The sequence below is a fragment of the Diadema antillarum genome, unplaced genomic scaffold (assembly GCF_040938485.1).
Source record: "Diadema antillarum isolate AM-2024a unplaced genomic scaffold, OU_Dant_1.0 scf00000145, whole genome shotgun sequence".
Classification (NCBI taxonomy): domain Eukaryota; kingdom Metazoa; phylum Echinodermata; class Echinoidea; order Diadematoida; family Diadematidae; genus Diadema; species Diadema antillarum.
Genome location: NW_027271034.1, coordinates 1090459 through 1113359, shown reverse-complemented (window position 1 = coordinate 1113359; position 22901 = coordinate 1090459). Strand labels below are relative to the sequence as shown.

The following is a 22901-nucleotide window of genomic DNA, read 5'->3' as shown; positions in this document are numbered from 1 at the left end:
CTGGTGGGATACCATCATTTCCAGGAGCCTTCCCGCAGGATAGACGGTCAATGGCTTTGCTGAGTTCTTCTTTTGTAGGCAGGGCATCCAGCTCCTCCATGATTGAAAGGCTAGGTAAGGTGTCCAAGGCAGCATCTGTTACCTTATTTTGGGCTGCATAAAGTTCCAGGTAATGTTCTACCCAGCGTTCAAGCTGCTTACATTGGTCTGTGATGGCTTCTCCAGTCTTTGTCTTCAATGGTGCAGTCTTGATGGCGGTGGGACCGATTGCAGCTTTAATGCTGTCGTACATGTCCCTGGTATTTCCGCTGACTGCAGCTGTCTGAATCCTGCGGCAAAGGTTCAACCAGTAGTCATTAGCACAACGGCGCGCAGTCTGTTGGACCTTGTTGCGAGCAGTTCTTAGGACATCGTGTGTGCTAGAGATGGGGTTCTGCTTGTAGGCCAGTAGGGCTTTCCTCTTGGCTTCAACATCTGATTGCATCACATTATATATATTATATATAATATATATAATATATATATATATGTATATGTATTCATATACACTAATGAAGTATAGATTTAAACCATTCCCCCAGTGGAATGACCTCCCAGATGAAGCAAGGGAAGCTCCTACAATCCAAAAATTTAAGGACCTACATGAAGATAATTTACCCTTTGCAGATAAAACGAAACCCCATATTAGTGCTTCAAAATAGTTCTAAAATGTAAGTTAGGGAAAGAAACAACGAATGTAAAAATTTGATCCATTATAATCGATGTTAAGTGCAGTTGTATTGCTAAATATACAAAATGTGAACAATAATTATAATAAAAATGTTTCCAGACTAAACCGTTTACAGTAGTAAATGAGAAAAGTAGTGATATCTCCTTTTTTTTAAAGGCTTTATTGCAAAAATATAGTTATATGATTAAAATAATGGTGGGATATTTTGTGACAACTGACCTACACATACACTGTATGCATCAAAAGTGATATCTTGAACATTTTTGTAATCACTGCTCCCGACCTATGCATTGCCAAATGAATACTATAGTATACGGGATAGCCACAGTTTGTACATGAATGACATCAAGATCAAGACCATGATCACTTCGGCCTACAATGTATTTCTTCCCGGTTACATAGAGAGTGGAGATCAAAAGCCAGTCAATCTGAGAGATCATTAACTTGGTAATCACGTGACCTATAAACGAGAAACTGCGAGATTTTCATGCCCGCGTCACGGCCCCCTGCGAAGAGTGACGAAGTGGCTGCCGAGAAAACAGGGGAGCGAGCTACGGAAGTAATCCAAAATGGACGCCGACGAAGTTGATATCGAGCTACCATACATTTCTACCAAAATGGCGGATGATCCGGATATCATTGACACTGAAATTGAACTGCCTGTGCAGGAGGTGGAAATAGAGAGTATACCAATGGAACACATAGAAGCCATGCCAGAAACGAATATTGTCACAATACCGGTTGATGGAATTGGACAAGTGGAAACGGTTGAATGTGAGACGGTGGAAGCGATCGAATGCCAACCTATTTCTCTTCAACATTTATCAGATCGTGAAGAAATTGTCCTTCAGACTCGTGAAGAAATTGTTGGAGATGTTGATGACTTGGGATCTAGTTATATTATTGATTCAGATTCTGTACCGGTTCCTGTACCAACTTCAGATTTATCTGACGAAACTCTAGCCGGCCCAAGTCGACGGAAGAAAGGAAAGAAAAATTCACGAACGAGAGTCCTAGCAAGTGGAGAGCTGTCATTCGACTCGGAAAAAAGCACTAGAAAATGGGAGCACAAGCAAGTTCAAATCAAAACTCTAGAGGGAGAATTTTCAGTGACAATGTGGGCTTCGGGTGAGTATTTTTACTCTGATCTACTTGAACTATTTCAACCCAAATACCGACACGAATGTAAGGTAGACCTTAATTTCTTGCAGCGAGGTGCTTCCACTCACTCCTCTCGCTAGTCGTGTGCTGCTGCTGTGGTGCTCTGCTAACTGTGTGTGAACTATGCGGAATTGTCAGGCCTGCGTACAAGCACGATGGTGTGTTGCCGTACGAGTGATATGGCAAGCGCACGAACTCGCAAGTCGTAGGACTTTTTGACCGTTCGAGAAATATGTAATGCATCTCCATGAAGTGTTGTGTGTGTTTCAGTGCTCATATCACATATCAACCATGACAGTGGTATTTCAACTTCGGTTTCGGAAATAATCCCATGTTATTTCGTTTGTTTTGGTGCAATTTCGGCCATCTTTTTCGCCATGTTTGGTGCATGGGCGCAGCCATATTTCAAAATGGCGATTTCAAAATGGCGATTTTTTAGACCGATACCGCAACGATGCTCTTCGTTCTTTGTGTAGTTTGAGCATTTTATTACCGTTTTGAATATCTCTCGTGAAACGGAGATTGCATTTAAAGAGTTTGGGATGTGATTGGTATTTGATTTTGTCGATTTTGAGGTGAAAATTGCTGATAATATTGAAGATTACATTTCATCTCGGATGCAAACTCTGCCATTGTTGAGTATGCCCTGTTAGAAGTGGGCGCATCAACCTGCGCCTGCCTGCGTACATTTACAATGTACGTACTCAGTACCCGCGTACACTCACACACTGTACTCCTAACGTTAGGCGACGTCTTTGCAAACAGCTAGCATAGTGCTCTCCTATACACCAGCGACATGGCATAGGTCAGCGAGCTTTCTCCTATACCATGGAATTGTACAAGTACGTACCCAGCCGGACGCTGGAGACCTTTTTTGAGTTTGGGAAAATATTGATACTGTTGCATTGTATTGCCGGATTGGAAAAATATTGTATGACTTCTATTCTGATCCATTGGATGCATATTCAAAGTAAACTGTATACAAATGTATGTGGGGTTGTTTCATGAAAACTTTAAGATTGACTAAAAAATATGGTACCATGGTGCCACTGCACAATGTAATACATCAGTGAGGTGACCCTGAATACATGTATGCTGTGTATTTCATCAATATTGCTCAACTTTGTAATGAAAAAAAAAAAGATTTTGGAGACCTTGTTCATGAAGCCATTGATAATGATAATACAAGATAAATGAAATAATGAAATTATTCTGTAAACATTAATGATAATTTGAAGTACATGTAGGTGATGATTAGGCTAATGAAATTAAACAAGGAAACCAGTGGCATATCATAAATAATTTTTAGGACTTCATTCTCAAATTGATTCGACTTCGTGAAAACACCTCCAGTAAAGATTAATAATTTTGCTGACTGTACATTTAACAGTTTATACAACTGTACAACATACAACATTTGTATTATAAAAGTGGAAATCTTCACGGTGTGGAAATTTTCACTCATTTTGTGTGACCTGAAACAAGTGCAAAAAAAAAAAAAGTGTGCTACCTTATCATTTTGCTTGAATATGTAACAGTAGGGTATAAAATGTTTTTATTCTAGGGAATTAAAAATGCACTAAAGTCATCTTACCAGGACAAGCACAAATAAGAAATGAAAAAAAATCAATCACACACTCTACAGCTGAAAATTTGAATACCTTTCTCACACACTACAGTATGTGTGGCATTGAAAAAAGAAATGTTACTTTTAAATTCTTATATGAAGAAGGATTAGTGATTATCATCGTATAATTCTAGGTTGTTTGTTTCAATTTGTATTTTTTTTTTTATTTTGAATGTTTAATTTCAGTATCAACACAGGTTTTCTCACCTTCATCTACCACACATACGACTTGTACACTGTGTACACAGTATCCTTGCGTTCAATTGTTATCAAATGTCCTTTTTCAGAGGAATCCCATCATAGCAAGGTTGTCAGATCCAGCTAATTTACATTGTTAGTTCCAGATTCTTGTTAAAGTCCTTAGAGTCCCAGTAGTCAAGAATGATAGAGGTCCCATTTCATTAAAACTGTTTGAATATTTTGCAAGTAACAATACACTGTACTAGATAAGTAAAAGCTGTAGTTAAAAGGGTGGGGGTGATTGGGAGGGGGATTGTCTTTCCAATTACAGGTACACAATGGGTATCCATACTCTTTCACCACATTAGAGAAGTATCTGAAAGATTTTGTTTCCATTTGTACATCTGTACACACATAGAGACTCTTAGAGATCTTATGGTATTACATTGTATGCGTTCTAAGAACTGAACATTATTGTTAGTAACTATCATCATGTAGTGTGAAATCGTACCTAAACCAAAGGGGTATACTCTGTATTACTTTTCTTCATTTTTTTTTCAGTACACAGAAGCATGTACAGTTGAACCTCTCGTATCCGGACAAGTCGGGACCGGGGCTCATCCGGATAAGGGATTTGGCCAGATACGGGAGACTCAATGCTTTATACATGTACATATATACATACACATGTACTGATGTAGCCCATTGATTGTAGTACCACATGTAGTATGTGTATACTGCAACCTTTTCATTGTTACACTCAGTAACAGACCACAAAATAGAGGTTTGTGTTTGCAAGAATGAAATCATTTTCTTTTATAAATTCTTGGGATGATTTACCTATATAATTATTAAGAAATGTATCAAGTATATGTAATTCATGTGTGTTTGTGTAGGAGTTCTCATGGATTTGGGAATCCCCCTTTCCTCCCGTAATTATATATTTAAAAAAAATCACGGCGAGATTGCGTCTGATAATAGAGAGATCCGGATAAAGGGAGGCCGGATAGTAGAGGTTCAACTGTATACAAGTACAGTATAACCAATGTATTCCACATTTGTGGCTAAAGTCACATACTGTACTGACAGATTTTGAACACTACATATAGCACATATTCTGACATTCCATTCAGTAGAATATAATTAGAAAGGAAATCAACATTCCATCAATAAACTGTTTTTATTGCTTCTTTTTTTTTTCATACTACTTTCCCCCTTGTGATTCCTAACACAGAAGAGAAGAAGCAGCTGTCAGATGACCCTGTCACACCACCACAGCAAGTTATCGCCCCTCCAGCCACGGACAGATCACTGGGTTTTGAGTGCGAACCACCGGACTACTCGGAGTACCTGACAGGGAAGAAGCTCCCTCCTGGTGGCATCCCGGGAATTGATCTTAGTGATCCCAAACAGTTGGCCGAATTTGCAAGGTGTGCAAGGTGTGTGTAGTTTGTGAATGGTCTTGTCCCCACTAACCCATTCTATCCAACAATCATCTGTGAGGAGATGGGGACAAATTTTGGATGTAGGGTCTTCAATGACATAGTATACATTTGTAATTGCTTTGGTGCAAAAGAGATCACTCATTGATAAGTTAGAAATGAAATTGGAAGAAGATACAACTGTCAAGAGGTAGACCAAAGAGATATCCACATGATACATAAAAGTGTTGTTGTTTCAGTAATCTTACAATCATAAATTGGGAAATTTACACCTTCATCATGGGTTGCTTAGTCTATATCTACAATGCAAAAATGATCTTTCCAGAAAATGATCACAAGTTGTTAATAATATTTATCCCATTACACACATATCCAGAAGTATTCCACTTCAAGTATGAGGCACTTCTGTACAGGCACAATACATGTACAATGTACTTCTAATTTGTGCACCTTGTTGTAGGAAATGGATGGTGAACAGAGCAGACACATTTAACAGATTTTTTTTTTTTTAATGAACATATAGAATATAGTACAAATACATGTCATCAATACATGGGTTATTTATAAATATAAAAACACATACTACATATACGAGGTGTTTCAAAAAACATTTCCCACTTTTGATTCTTGATGATTCAAAAACTATATATCAGATAACACTGTCATTAATGTGAGTGATAGCTGAATAGTGTACAATTTGGTTGAAGGTGGTTTAAATATGAAAGCATAAATAAGTTTCATGAAATCCATGATTAATTTCACAGTTAGGTTCCAGACTTTGCTCTATTTTCAACCCTCTGTACAAAATTTCACTTTGCACACAGGTCAATGGGTGTGTATGGGAGTATGTGGTTAACACCCTGACAATGGTCCTGGGGGGCATTTCATGAAGCTCCTTGTCAGATATTTCGTCTGACAAAATGTTAAAAGCTACTGAAATCCTTGCATCTGATTGGCTGAAAGCAAATTTGTCCGACAAGTTGTCGGACAAAAATGCTTCATGAAATGCCCCCCAGAACAATGGCCAGGGTTTGAATGCTTCATTATTCATTCATGAGAAATTCCACTATCACAGCTAGTCTTTATTCAGCCTCTGGCAGTATCTGTGTAAAGTCAAACGCCTGTCGATACTGTCGTTGAGTCGCGTCAGTGCTCTTCCTACTTCTGAAAAACAAAATTACAATGAATACCTTCTGTTCTATCGTAAACGTGGTGACAGGAAGTAAAAAAAAAATCAATTAGAGTATACATACACTGGTGTATATGGAGCCTTAAATAAATCTACTCTGAAACAAATCGCCCCAATGATAAATGCTGCTGAACTCTTTACCAAAAATAATCTCTTTTTATCTAAAAAGCGAAAAATTTGTCAGACTATTCAATTAGTAGACAGTTGTATTAAAATGAGGAACTTTAGATCATTTATGCTTATTTATATCCCAAATTTAGTGATATGTGAAGCAAAATTTGAAAATGATTGCCAGCTGGAATGAAATGTGGTGTTTGCAAGCACTTTAAAGTGCATGAATTCAGACTAGCAGTGCCTAGGGCAATCCACATGAATTATTGATTACGCATTCATGTGACAGGGAGCGCCAGACTGACGCCTAGTCAACAGGTGGTTCAGGCATGTCCATTGTTCAGGGCCATTGTCAGCACACACTCACATACACATCATTGGTTCCTGTGCGAAGTTCAATTTTTGTACAGAGGGTTGAAATTTGACCAAAATCTGAAACCTTACTTCAAAATCGATCTTACTTTGTAGATTTAATGAAACTAATTTATGCTTTCACGTGCAAATTACCTTCAACCAAATTGTACACTATCCAGCTATTACTCATATCAATGACAGTTTTATGGAGTGAATAGTTTTTGAAATATTTATGATCAAAAGTGGGAAATGTTTTTTGAAACACCTAGTACTAATACATGAATGTACATGTATCACACCATGAGCAGCATTTGCACTGATTTATCCGGTATACATCTTACTACAATTGTACAACTATGAACTCTATCCATCATACTTTTGTAATTCACATAGCATTTTCATGTAATTGTCTAGTGTGTGTTTGTGTGTGTCTTAATGTTGGTATTGTACACTACATATTTGTGAAGCTGTATGTCAACCCCATTAATCTGTGTAGTTTGTCTTCAGTGTCTCACAGTGTTTCTCCTTCGAGGTGTTTTGTTCTGTACAAACAATGCAGTGTTTCCAGAGTGTAAAGATGTTATGTGTAACTTCCGACATCCTGTGTGGTTTTATGTTATACTTGTGTACATGTTTACATTGACCTTTTTTTTTTTTTTAAGTACATCAGGGTCCAATTTCATATGAAGTTACTATGATAGCAACTCTTGCTGCAATGTCATGCGTCATGGTTTTGTGATAAGAATCCTGCTCTCTGATTGGCTGTTGCTACGGGAAGTTGCTATTCTATAATTTAGCAAGAGTTGCTGTCCTGACATCTTTTATGGAAAGGGACCCTAATTTTTACATGTGTATGCAGATCTGTGTGTTTGTCTCTTGTGTGTACGCTGTTGTTGTTGTTGTTTTTTTTCATATTTATTTATTTATTTTGTTAATTGTGCTGATACATGGATACTACAGACCCACCAAGTGTTTCTGATTGTACAGGAAGAGGAGGCACCCTTGAAAAAAACAAACAAACAAAAACAAGGCAGTAAAGACAGATGTCCTGAATTAAAAAAAAAAAAGGTAAAACTTCCCTAATGTGTCAATTATGATATGAACGACTGGTAGGTATATTCATGTAACACACAAGTACATTGTATCTCCGTAGTGGCTCTTTGGAACCTCTCAAATTGTCTTAATGTTGGCAGTCCTGTCTTTATCATTCATAAAAGTTCAAAGTTTTCCCTCCTTGAGACATTGCCATAGTCAGTGCTCTCAGTGCCAGTGTCTTCAAATATTTACATGTCCAAAAGGACATGTTTAATGTACAGTGTACTTGTGTGATTATGTCTATATATAAAAGTAACACACACACACAGCTGTACATGTATATTCCTTTGGTAGTCTCTATTACTGCAGTTTTTGAATTCTGTGAAAAAAAATTGGGTTTTTTGTTTTTCCAAAATCATTATTTATCTTCTGCAATAGTAAATTATTATGATTATGAATCTGGCTAATAACCAGACTTGAGTTAGATGCTAGTTGATACACACACATACACCTGCACAAACACAAGCACACAAAATCCCTCTCTTTCTTTCCTCCCCAGTCTTTCTGTCAGACTATTTTTTCCCCATTATTTGTTTTTTCCTGTGTCATTCTCTTACCCAAAGTAGATTGTGTGCTGTGTATGTTTATTGTATCTGTTTGTGTGCATATTATACAATAGACAGCCCTTCTTAATGAGATCTGCTGTTAGTAAATGACTGAAACCAATGAAAACTTTCGAAGCGTACATGTACAAAGTGTACAATTTGTATGACATTAACAAGTAGACCAATCTTTGCTGGAGTTATGTGACAGCAGAAATGTAATGAAGCTATTTGTAGTCTGATTCCCTGAATGCTTATGTTACGCAGAAAAGTGAGGTGTTCATTAAAAACTGTCTCTATTGACAGAGCCATTGTTCCAAACACTAATGTTTTTATGAGACAGCTATGTGCAGCTTTAAGATTTACAGCCCTGTCATTAGCTTCATGGAAAGGAAGTAAAATGCCTCTGCCCTTTGTTCACATTGTGGCTCAAGCTAGGTTTTCATCTTCTTCTTTTTTCTTTTTAAAAGAGTATGGTCGCATGTGCTATTTCTTTATCATCATTATTTTGTGTTTTGATTACTAGAATCAAGCCCAAAAAGCCAAAGGATGATGACGTACCTCGTACAATAGCATGTCCTCACAAGGTATGTATACAATGTCCAGTAGTACCATTTGTGTTGTGTTACTTTACACCTCTTTCACTTCCCAATTAGAGATACTGTAGACAGTCGTATTTATAATCATGTGCAAAGATTTATTGGGCAACCAATTGTAGTCAAAACCAAGGAGGAAAACATAGTTTCTGCTATAATTGCAAAATTTGCAAATCTTGATGAGTAGTCACATGAAAAAAAGGGCAAAATCATTTTAAATTTGTTACCCCATTCAAATTTCTGGAAGGATATGGAATTTTAATTGTTATTTAATGCGGAGCATTTGCTGTGTCGATTTCCATGTTTTTTTTGTTGTTTTTTTCAAAGTTACATGCAGTGTTGTATTGTGTGTGTGTGTGTTTGTTTGTTTGTTTGTTTGGGTTTTTTTTGGGGGGGGAGGGGGGTTTGGTTAAAAAAAGAAGCTGTAAAATAAGAATTAACTTAAAACTACAATGTAATGTAAAGGAGACGCTAGACTTCCTGTCTATCTTGGATGATTCTTGGAGATGGCATGGAGGAATGTACAAGCAGAATTTATCAGTCCAACTGATGACATTGATTTTGCTGATTATATTAGATCAGCGTATGGTTGGCATTGAAGTGGTATGCTTTACAAATATTTATGAATTGGTAACCGTTTGTTCATCACACAGGGCTGTACAAAAATGTTCCGTGATAACTCCGCCATGCGGAAGCACCTGCACACCCACGGACCCAGGGTACATGTCTGCGCTGAGTGTGGGAAGGCCTTCGTGGAGAGTTCCAAACTAAAGAGACACCAGTTGGTTCACACTGGCGAGAAACCTTTCCAGGTAATGATCGGCTCCACTGTTGCACAACTGTCAGCATTCATCCACTGAAATCAAGGAGACTCCAAAGAGCAATCTGGAAGACATTTGCTTAATGTATGCATTTAAATGGGCAAAACACTTTCAGAATCAGGAAGATTTTTATATTCTCTCATCTAGACATGAAGATATCTTGAAGTTCTCAGGAAGTCCCCTGCAGCAAAGGGGATACCTGGCAGCTGTGCTGTTATTAGCCCGCTGCCCGGGCAGTATTTTCCATTGCAATAACGCCCTCTGTAGCTCAATAACAGAAAGGGCAGCTTGTAATACCACCTATTTTTGGGAGAATATTTGCAAGTTCAGAGGTAACATTTCCCATTGGCTTTCTGAAGCGCCTGTCAGCAGTACCAAGCGTGACCTACTGCACGTAAAAGCATGAATCGCACATTTACGCGTAAGCCATATTTGGACCCTATGTGCGTGACTGACGGGCCAGTGGGCGGGGACAATGAACCTCATTAGAACCAGCGGCGGTGCCAAAGTTGTCTTGTCCTTTTTTTGTTAGCTTATGCGGATAGTGAACGCAAGAGGGTGACATAAAAGACCGATACAAACACGCAAAAAAGGACAAGAGCCTAGTCTATGCTGTTATGAGAAAAGCCCTTGGAACATAGTAGAAGAATCACCAGCTAATTCTACACAGATGATTGTGTTTACAGGGAATTGGTGCCAGTAACATGACAAAGGTGAGGACAGCCTAGTGCAAAGAAAAGAATAAAGCAGGACAGCACATGAAACAGAAAATGTAATGTGATGGCTTTTCAAATAATCCCCTGCAGTTTTCAGTGTTATTTGTCAGTGATAATACTTGTGCAATGTTCTCTTTCTATTAAAATCCATGTTCGTAACGGTAGGCTACATTGCATTTTATATTTTAAGAAGTTTGTGAACTATGGGCAAGGAAGATCAAAATTTCATCCTGAAAACTGGGAATGTACACATAAATCTTCCCTGTGAACATATAGATTAGAGAAGAGTTGTTTCAAAAGGATTTACAGCTCTAGTCACATTGAAAAACATGTAATTAGCCAAAAAGGTCATTTGTCATGAAAATCAAAACCCTGATAGTGATACCTCTTGCTGGATGAGAGCTGCTCACAAACATCAATGAGTTATTTTGGGTGATGATGTCACACCTCTCATTGTTGATGTAATGTGTACCATTGTCATTTTACCTTTGATTGTGATATTATCTTTGCATTCAATTCTCTAGTGTACCTTTGAAGGATGTGGCAAGCGGTTCTCTCTGGACTTCAATCTGCGCACCCATGTAAGAATCCACACCGGCGACCGGCCGTATGTCTGCCCCTTTGATGGCTGCAACAAGAAGTTTGCCCAGTCCACAAACCTCAAGTCACACATACTCACTCATGCCAAGGCCAAACAGCAGCAGCAAACCGTTGTCGTTACACTGCCTCTCTGAGCCTCATCAACTTGACTGCATGCATTGCATGAAGATTATCAGTTTGTGAAGGATTTTGTTTTTTCTTTTGATTCATGAGAGCATTGCTCTGCATTTGGCTTCGTTTCTGATAATCAGTCTGCGTGACATCCACACTACAGTCATGTTTTCCATGTTGACGCACTGTCGGGACCAACACAAGCACAGCGATTACAAAAGTTCTGTGTCCATGGCAGTTATTTGCAGGACACACTTCCATGGTAGAATGTTTTTCAAAGTAGTCTTACACCTGTCAATATCATACCCAGTAACGAGATCGGCCAAGAGAAAATTTGCAAGTTGGCTAATGTCATATGTAGCTGCTAATAACGAAGCAAATCGCACCTTCTAAAGGGGTTGTGGATCTGCCACCAGCATTCACCTCCTTAATGTTTCCTTGACTGCACCTTCCCCATCTCCAATCCCAGTATCAATGTTTCCATTTTTGCACAAACAACCCCATTCTTGGCAGCTCTGGTTTTTGTAGAATGATAACTCAATATGAGGAGGAATGAAAGACAATAATGCTAGTCGACGTACAACTTTTAGCTGGAGGATACGGGATCCTAACAAACTCTGTATATATACTACACTGATGTGTGACATGAGCAGTACTTTCGCTTTTGTTTTTTGATTGTTTTTTTTTTTGGCTAGGAATGCAGGAGGAGTTGCAGTCTTGCGCTGTCTGTCCAGATATCGAGATTGTCATGGTTGTTTTTGTTTACGAGGTATCCGAAGAAATACCAAGTCAAATTTCATCTGAGCTGGCACTATTGACCAAGCAATATTTTGTAAGTGTTGAGAAGCATCATACAAAAGTCACCATCAATGTTAAGGATTCAGCTTTAAAACCCACTGTGGAGCAATATCTAGTATACAGTATTGTCGTGTAGCTTTGTTTATGGATAGTACAGCAGAGTGATCCATCAGTGTCATGTGCAGCAGAATATGAAAAAGGTGAGAAGTCAAAAGTCAAGATGAAAATCTTCATATTTACTCACAGCCAGTGTAGGCTTTTCAATAACCACCATTAACTGCAAAATTGCCTTTTCCCAATTCTTATGGGAGTTTGTTGAAAGTGAAGTACTTTCCTATCAAGCAGTATGCAATTAAGCCTGGGCAAAGCCGATATCCTCTTATTCAGTGTGTCTGATTTCATCGTGTATGGTATGATGAGGTACATGAAACAATATGACATTTAGCAAATCATAGAGTAGGAATCAAACATAAACATCAGCTTCTGCTACTCAGGAAAATTATATGCATCATGTGGTAGCTCTGTACACAAACTGAATAGTGCGCTAAAGGGAATTTCAAGAATAATATGGGATAATTCAGCAAGAGTTTTGCTGAGTTAAAAAATAGAAATGAAATAAAAAGAGTTTTGATTTGGGAAATTAGGGGCATGACAGGGACTGTATGCAGTCAATATTTAATGGCAGCAGATAAATGCTACAAGGCATGCAGAAGCATGGTAGCTGATATTTCAATATTGAATTTTCTTTGTTTTTATCTGTCACCACAAAGACACTAATGTTCTTTGTGTTAATGTAATGTGCCATAATTGACAAGAAGAATATCCACTTATTTGAAGAACTTTTATATTGCTCTTAGCTCTCTCTCTATTTCTTTTTCTTTCTTTTTAGCTGATCAGATTTTGGTAATGTCCCTTGCATTAATGTACATTGTGCAATATGGTTTGATCCTAGAGGCTGGTTGCATTTCTACGTGAGTACAACACACAGGCTATTAGGATACCCTTTACAGACACTAGTAATCTATTTATAGCATGCAGAGATGCAACCATATATCGTTGCTGGGGCGATAAGACCACGTATCTACAAAATGTCAAATGTTCAGGAGAGCCAAAGCACTGTGGTGAATGCGATAGCCTTTCCTTTGACATGCCGTGGTGGCTTCATTTTTGGAGTAAGACAGTTGGGATTTAGACAGAACATCAATTAACCCATTATTTGACCATTAATCCAAAAAACTCATTTTCACCAAAATTGCAGATACAAGGTCTTATCACCCCAGCGACGATATGCAGCTTCCGTCACTGAGGTTGTATGGAAGCAATTGAAATATGGCATACCGGTACTTACTCAGTGTAGGCATTCTGTTAAACTCTGGGAAATTGCATGTGTACATTTTTATCCAATATTGTTGTGAATCATCCATGACATCACAGATGAGCTCAAGTGGGTGCAAGGACCCCTGTTTAATGAGGAATTTATTGCCACATCGTTGATGTTGTTTTTTATTGGTTATGACTATCCCTCTGGATCTTCAATTGTTGGAGCATAATTTGCATCAACTTGCAAGTGCCTTGATGTATGAAGAAAAATAAAAATCATAGGCAGTCAATGGTCCCTAAATGGTCTTGCAGAGCAAGTGTCCAATGACAGAGAAAGAAATTGAATCAGCCCGGAGAATTATCACTTTTTTTTCTTTCTTTTTTTGTCATTCTTGATTTTGTGTCTGTCATTGGGGTAATTTAAACCTAGCAAATAATCCTTCGGAAAAGTCTGTTGGTGGTGAGATTTGTTAGCGGGTTTGCAGCTGGCCCAAAGATGATACTGTCATACTCAGACAAGGGCTATCCCAACTGACTTTTGTATCAGTAATTCGCTTAAGAAAAAAAAAAATTGTAGTCTCCTCTCCTTTGTCCTGTTACATTCTTGTATTCACTTTCCCTTTGGTGGTAATATATTATATTTGTCACATACTCAAAAGCGACATTTTTAAGTGATTTGATAGGCATAACATAATGGAGGTATAACATACTAGTAAAGCAATATCCACAATTTCCACCTCCCTGCTTGAACCTGTCATGAAAATATACACTGTGTGAACTTAGAAGTTAGATGTTTACTGGAAATGCAATGCCTTTAAACTATATAAAATAAATAGCAAAAAGAGAAACTTGCCCAATGAAATAGTGTTTAATGCTTCAATTCTCTCTCTGAAAGGACATAAATTTTCTGCTCACAAGTTAACCTTGGTCATTTTGTAAACTTGTAGAGGAATATACACAAGACACCAGGGCTGTGTAGGTATTTAACATTCTATGACATCCTTATGGCATCATAAGCCCTAATTGAATACGGATGTGGTATTATGCTTTCACTTTATAACGCTGCAAGAAGCATGCATGGGATTTCATTGTAATTTAGCAGTCAAAAAAATCTGGTACACTGTATACGGGGTCAAAAGATAATATAAGTTTTTATAGCGTATGTGTGACACAGCAACATATGATTATCCCGTTTAACTGTAAAGACAAATACATCTGCTAAGATGTATCTATTACCTGGTATATCATTATCAATGCATGCACTGGTGCTGCACATGTTGTTATTTTCTTTTTTACTGATGTCTCCCTCCCTGAAAGCAGCTTGAAAGGGTAATACATGTATTCCCTTGAATAACTCAAATAATGTCTGAAGCCAGGAAATTTCACTAGCAATGTATTGCAGTATATGATCCAAGTTTGATTGAGTAATAAAGTGGTTATAATTTGCTGTTGTTGATGTTTGTAAAGTGCATTATATTTTTGTATGATCATGAGGCATGTTATAGGTTCTTGTAAATAGATATGGAATATAGAGTTTCAACAGTGAACAAGGTAACAACCCTTGAACTGGTGAGATGTTCTGTGTTTGGTAAGTGTCCCGTCTTGAAACAGGCGAGTCCCTGTCGAGAGAATGACTGATTGTGATACATACTAACCTCTGTTGATATTGGCTGAATGCCTGCCAAGTCGAAAGAGGAATGTGCTGCCCCATACATATTAAATTATGTCTAGTTTATTGTGGAGTTTCTATCTTCTCTCGACTGTACTGTATTATGATGTGAGGAGCCGCTTGCAAACCGTCCACTTCTTGGAATGTTGTTCTCCAGTTTTCCATGACTGGATATCTGTAGTAGCCCTGTACATGTGAGAAATTCATTATATATCGTACTGAGCTTATTTTGAAACAATGTGTACAACATTTGATCTGTGAACCAAAATGCTCATATATTGACCAAGCATCCAACTAAAGATGTTTTGTTGTTCTAGGAGTTTTAGGGGCTCTTGTTGTTTTAACAGTGGGAATGGTTTATATGATGCAGTTTGTGGTTCCCTGGAGTACCATAATTAAATCTGCCATTTTGTTGAATTATTTGTTTTTTAATGCCTTACCCTGGGTTACCAACATATGGGTGACAGTTATTATTATTATTATTTTTTTTTTTTTTTTTTTGCAACAATGAACTCAGCTGTGCAGTTTTAGCATCTTAACATCAATGCTGCTCATCACACACTACACCAGTGATCTCAGTGTCACACTCTGTAGGCAGCATCACCACACTATGCGTTACCAATCCATGGAAATGTACAATTATTAGTTATCATGGGACAAGTTCATGGATTGAAATGGTCTCATTGTGAATTACAATTCATAATTGTAATAATATGTTTTGGAAAAAAAAATAAGAGTATTTTTATTATTATCATTTTAACTATGGTGAAAAAGAAAGTCACAACAGGGCTGACTTGTCATTTGGGTCATTATCGCAGACGCTGAAATTTGGAGAAAATGATGGCAGGGTGAAGCTAGATATCTTATAAACACAATATGGCGCTACACAACGCTGTAACCTGGGGTATGGCATGGTGCATCATTTGCTTTTATCTTTATTCCCATCTTATATTTGATATTCCCTGGAAAAAAAAAGAAGAAAAAAAAGTGCTGATAACATGACGTCGCTTCACCCAATGCTGAAGTAATACGGGTTCTAAGATCAGCATTGATAAATTATTTACGTAAACTGCTCCTCCATTAACTTCACTGTGCTTTTAGAATTAATTCAACATATATCAGGACAGACTGAACAATCATTTGTCTGATTCTGATGCATAGCTTTTACTTCTTTGACTTAGCATATTCCACCATTCACCTTTTTCCCATATTGTATCAATGTGACCTGTAGTGTAAAGCTGATGATAAGTCATGATGAATTATTTTTATGTGTTTTTTTTTTTTCTTAAACTTTTATTTCATTCTCGTCTGAATAGGTTAAGCTTACACAAAAAGGGCTACGTTGTTGTACTTCAGGTGCAAAATGATGACTATTTTATACATTTATTGTGATCAAAGTAGTTTCCAAGTCTGGAAATACTGTCAACCAATTGTAAATGACACACATATTGTACAATAAATGGATTGCATGGTTATACAAGGACCATAGTCTTGTGTGTGTTGTGTATGCCAAGAGTGGAGCTTACATGTAGTAATTTACTGTCTCTCTGTCTTTGCATGTCTGTGCATATATATTATGTGTGTGTATCAATACTGACAGTAATACTAAGAAGAAAAATTTGTAGATGGTAGTGATAGTACAGTGACTGCCTTGAGTTACACAACATTCAGTAACAATTTTACTTCCTGTAGATAGAGGCCATTCAGCAAAACATCATTTTTAGCACAAAAGTTTTATTGAATAGAACCGATAGTAGGCATCATTAAAAAAGAAAGTGAACTTCACAGCCACAAACCTGAATGATATAGGAACAACCACCATCAAAATTGTGAAATGTATTAATACAGTGTCCTAAGTGAATTCTCCCTATGCATCTTGACATGGTGCCCTGACAATATCCTGCAAAGTCCTTTGTCATGGTTTGGTGAGAGTGACATGTGTGTGAAGGAAGATAGGTCTTTATGATGGTAATTACTCTTTGCCATCCTTACTTACAAAAGATGAGCAAATAGGGCCTACATGTACGTGTATAATGGTTAGGACAAGGTAATGTCAGAACAGAAATTGTGGAAAGATAGATGGAAAAGAAATCAAACTACGTGACTGGGTCTCTGCACTAATCCGACATATCGACTGATAAAGAGCTATACTTGGAGATTACGGTACATGTATTACCATATCAGTGGGTCTGGAGGTACAGTAGAATATGCAATGTCGGCCCTGATAAACATTATGAAGAGAGAAAGGCGGGGGAGGGGGGAAGAAGAGACCGCTCGACTTATTTCCCATGACTTGATTTCCATGAATTGTATGATTTATGATAAAAGTGGAAGCATCTGCTCATAGCTGAAGAATCAGTCACATTTTCTCCTATGACCATGTGTGTAAATTTGCTAATAATATGCTGCATACTGACCGCAACAGACCCAAGACTTATTTACACTGCACAAGCAGTGTTCCCCTTATTTCAATCTTTTCACAATGAGCAAAGGAAGTAAAAGGAAATGATAATATTTTACTGGTAAATCCTCTCCTTATGAAATCTTAAGTGTTCTCAAAATCTAGTGTTCTCAATGTATCAAGTGAGATGTGTCATGGATATAAATGCCTATTAAAGAAATCTGTAACTGGAAAACTTCTCACAGTAAAAAAAAAAAAAGAAGCTTGCATTAGTGTTTATTACAATGGGGATGGTACAAATTTGAAAGGATAGCGTTTGCTTGAGCACATATCAGTACAGTGTATTGCGGGACTAGATGTACAACTGTAGCATGTCTCCCTCTACAGTTAACTATCAGAATAGCTGCATTTGTAACTTCCAACAGGGCAGTGTTACATCTAGTGTTACACTTTGTGACATGAAAACAGAAATATGTTTCGAGTTCAAAACAAAGTAAAGAAAATCCGCACAAATCAAACTTGCCAGTTTTCATTTCGTGTAAAATGCTCACCTAAAAGGGCATCACATGATACACAAAATTGTCTTTTTTTTCCCCTTTTTTTTTTGGACAAAGCCCATATTCTCTCATGTTGTTATCCCTAAGTAACATGAATCCCTCTGCCTTCAGCAGAAATAGGTCATGAGCTCTTTCATTATGCTAGAAAACACACACACACACATGAAATTCTAATATATATATATATATATATTATATATCATATATATTACATATCTTTCCCATACTGTGAAATCATATTTTTGTAGCTGTCTTATCCAGAAATGACTGCTCAGTTTCAACCAAAACTTTTAAGAATTCATGGCTTCTAAAGGGATTTTAAAACTTCGCTGATATGTTCCACTACATGTATAAATATTTCTGCATTCACTTATTAACCACACCATCAGTATAATTATAAATTTTGGGTCAGAGCAAGAATTCATTTCTGCCACATGTATATGAAGGATAAACCACTCACAAACATGATATCAGCCATTTTCATCTCAAAACCTACCAATGCTGCAAAAGGACAACACTGTGCAATCTTTGCCAGGGTGATGCTCCATAATGATACATCATTCAAGGCAGTCAATGAAACATACAGAGATATATCACTGGCCTCTTCACACACCCAGTCACAACCATTGTACATGCATGCATGATAGTTTGGAAGTCTACACCCACCGTATGTGAACTTCATTGATTTGAAGCAATGTGCATTAAGCACTGGACCTACACGTACATAATGTATCATCAAAATTGTACAAAAAGACAAAAGAAGTTTAAATCTAGTTGAAAAATTTCATTATGCTCAAAATCATTTCTTTGTTTTCTCTTCACAGCAGTCAAAGCTATGCCAGATGCAGTGTATGTTTCACTGGCATGTGTTTTCACTGCCGAATAGATAGACAAGTTTTCTTTGGCCTGGCAAGCCCCTTTGATAAATATATGAATATGACCCAATGGGCAATGTTAGCAAATAGTGTATACTCTCAGCAGATATACTTTGGATAACATGACAGAATGGGACAAATGACCAATGGGCAAATGGACACATGGAAACGACCAAATAGTGTTTGATGTTAAAAGTTTCTAATTTATTTCTTGAGGATTACTCAATCATAAAATATATTTCATTAGCAAGATTACCCTCAAATACATGCATACTTGAGAAATTGTTAACATAAAGCACCATTTTGAATGCCCCTCGTTCAAACTGGGACACCTTTCTTCCAAAGAGATAGACACAGAGAGTATGAGTGCTTCAAAGTCATCGAAGGCTGGGTAATATAAAGACTTGTCTCATCATGTGACAGAGTTACAGTATAATATGGTAATATGTCTCCTCACCCACTCAATAACCAATGCTTGACTTATCCAACCCCCTGTTCAGACGCAAGCCAGTTTATACCAAAACTCGATAAAGAAAGGACGTATAAAGAATCATCGCATACCCGACAGACCATTCAGACGCTAATTTCAACCATTCCGGAAAAACGTCATATAGATGTGCAGTTTCTCACTGCGCATGTTGTTATGGTTATGAGTTACAGGCACAAGGTCACCTTTCATGCTCGCTCCCATTAAGCCCCGCCAAGTTATACCATTCTATGGTCGCCATACGTTCAGACGCACAATGGACACGATGGAATGCTTATTCGTTATCGAGTTCTAGTTTGAAATGATGCTCTGACCGTCATTTCACAATACATCGTTTTGTTATACGTTGTTTCGTTAGTCAGCGTTCAAACATATCAATTCATCATAAAAAACGGTATAGCTACACATGTACCGTTCTTGTACAAATTTTTTGCGTCTGAACACCCTGCAAGACTATAATCAAGATATTTACTGACTGTATTGACTTTAACAGTAAAAGCTGCATAGCACACAGCTGGTCGGGCATGGTAACCACATTCTGTCCCTGGCTAGTCTATGTGGTCAGAGAGAAACAATATGCCCAGCAGTACTGAGCTGTGCTTTGTGCGGAAAAGTGATAACACCCGTACAGATCTCAAAATTGGCCATATGCAGCAAGACTACTTACAAGCATAGTTAAACAAAGAAATGAAACAATACAAAAGTAATCACAGAATTTATCAGCCATAACCATTATTACATCACACCTGTAAAACATCTACATTTGCAACTCTAAATATAACCCACAACAACACATGCTCCCCGATACATAACATATTCCTTATTTTAGTCATTAGCATTTTTGTCCTTGCACACATTATTTCATAACTATCACCGTTGCCACCATGGTTACAATTATTATGATACTGATAACAATACAATTTAACAATAGCCTGAAGCAATCTCATATTTTCTTCGTCTACACAACCCTATAACCAGTATGTTCATCACAATGAACCACACAAGGGAATATTTGCTACCAAACCTTCACAACTTCATTTCCTTTACCACTTTTGGTGACATGATCAATATAATAGTTACCATTGAAGGAATCATTTACCATAGGCAGATGAAACAAAACCCAGCTTCAGTGCTTCAAAATAGGGCTAGAAGTAACCAATGTAAAAATGTTAATCAGTATAAGATTTTAATTGTTAGATATATAAAATGAGAACAATTGTTATCATAAAGTTGTTTCTAGAATAACCGAATATAGTTATGGTTTATTGAAAAAAAATAGTGATATCTCCTTACATTTTAGGCTTCATTGCAAAATGTTATATGGTAGGATGTTTTTTGATACAACTGACCTACGCATATGCATAAAATGTGATAACTCGAATATATATATATATATATTTTTAAATCACTGCTCCCAATGGGAAACAGTACCTTTCAAATGTGAACGTTTTCTCTTATTTTCAGGCCAGCACTACATAAATCATATTTGGATTACATCAATACAAATGTACACACTTCTACACATACTAGTCTTGGAAAACTTTTGCTTCATTCTTTAAACAGCTCTATCTTATTTTGTTTTACTGACACTGGAATTCTCCACATAAGAAATCACAGACACTGTTGTGAGACAATGGAACAATGATGACATAATGCTACCAATACCTGAAATTGGACATATCAATGTAACTGATTATGTAACAATCAAAACAAGATCTGTCTTCAAAGCTTGGATGTGCATACATATCTGCAGATCAAACACACCCTATACTAGTAGTCTGTTGGTCATACTGAACAACATCGTAACTCTCAACTTTTAAGTATACATATCAATATAAAGATCAACTCCCCCCTCCTCCCCATCGCCCCCCCCCCCCCCCCCAAAAAAAAGAGAGAAATAAATAAACATGATTTTTGACATTATATGTCAACTTGTGCGATGAACAGGCACATATGGTCTCAAATGACACACAAAACGGTATTATCTACACTTTGATTTCAGTCAATCCATGCAAGACGAAGCCTCACCTCATATTCAAAGGTACCACTCACAAACTAAATTAGATTTTATTCATTCATTACACTGAAAAATGAGAAGACCTTCAAATGTCCACTGGCACACCTCCATGATTAAGTAATCAGCCGTTAAACTCTGTAAAACACATCAGATTTCAGTCAGAAATGAGAAAGCACATGAATAGAGACAAATATACAAGAGAGAAAGAGAGACTGGAAGACATGCTTAGCACATGGATGAGAAACAAACTAGCCAAGAGAGTGAGAGAGAATAAGAATGTGACAGCAAAATGAGAAACGTGATGAACTCTTTGTGAGAGAAGGCACAATGAATTGAGTTCAATCTCTGCCCTCTCCCCCTCTTCCCAATATGCACATACAATAGAGATGACATGAAAAGCATGATACCTCTGGTCCCTTTTTGGTAATAAGGAGCTGACACACCCATCCCACCTCCACCTCCACCTCCCTGAAAAGGGGAGGGACAAATTGTTGATATTCAAACTGTACCTTTCCAACATGCTAAACTTAATAGCAAACTACAAATTTTGCATAGTACGTATATACCACTTAGCTGGTTATTTCCCATGTACCACCCATGTATATATATTAAAAAAAATATACTCATAATGTCAACTATCTCTGAAAACGAGTCAATGCAATCTACCTCCTTGTAAGATGACGTATCAATCTAGGGATAAGTACACTTTCATTTTAAAAGACGAAAGTTAATTGAATGACCTTTGGAACAATAATTCCGGTGTATGTAGAGTAACAGGCTCAACATGGGCAATGGCCTGATGGCCATGAGCCATCAAAAATTGATATCGGGCAACCAGATTTCCAAAAAGGATATCTTTAGGTGGTCGGATTGGTTAACTACAATACAAAACAGATTTTTATGTTTCCTTTTATTCGGGCCAACACATTTCAAATTTGTACTTGTTGTCAGTTGTCAGTAAAATGCTCAGGATCATACACACTGTCTGCAGCTCTACAGCACGTCACCTGTTCCATTATACAATGAGAAAACAGGCGACTATATAGACCACACATGGTATCATGCACTGACGAGACCCTTACAGCTACTTACCACACATGAATACATTCAATTTCCAGTTTATATACTCTGTAGCAATTACCGATAAAGCTGCCATTATATCAGAAACGTAAATCACAAAATATTCCTGAATCGCACTGTGATAAATTACAAATGGAAAATAATCAATGCTCTCTCTTGCAGCACAGAAACATATCAACAGTGACAATTACTACTCAGAAAAGTGTTAAGCCTCCACTACAAGCGAGAGAGAGAGAGAGAGAGAGAGAGAGAAAAGGGAGAGAAAGATGACACAGAACCAAAATATAAAAATGTTTGATAATGAAATGTATAACTCATTTCGCATCTTGGATTCTTGGCAAAAGAGTTCAGCTGATCACCAGATGTATGACAAGTATTTATTCCTGCATTCAGTATGCTGCAAATCAAATCAAATTGCTCTA

The 22901-nt window shown here is 37.4% G+C and overlaps 1 protein-coding gene across 2 annotated transcripts; it reads left to right on the top strand.

Moving 5' to 3' along the window:
• Positions 1–1232: 1232 nt before the first annotated feature.
• LOC139721561 (transcription factor YY2-like) lies at positions 1233–12754 on the top strand. 2 transcript variants are annotated; one of them, XM_071632877.1, is made up of 5 exons: positions 1233–1858; positions 4933–5128; positions 8958–9018; positions 9681–9839; positions 11089–12754. In XM_071632877.1, the coding sequence occupies exons 1-5, from the start codon at positions 1300–1302 to the stop codon at positions 11296–11298; spliced, it is 1185 nt and encodes a 394-aa protein (XP_071488978.1). In that variant the 5' UTR covers positions 1233–1299; the 3' UTR covers positions 11299–12754. The 2 variants fall into 2 exon arrangements, with proteins under 2 accessions (XP_071488978.1, XP_071488977.1); XM_071632876.1 differs by having other exon boundaries at positions 4933–5137.
• Positions 12755–22901: the final 10147 nt, after the last annotated feature.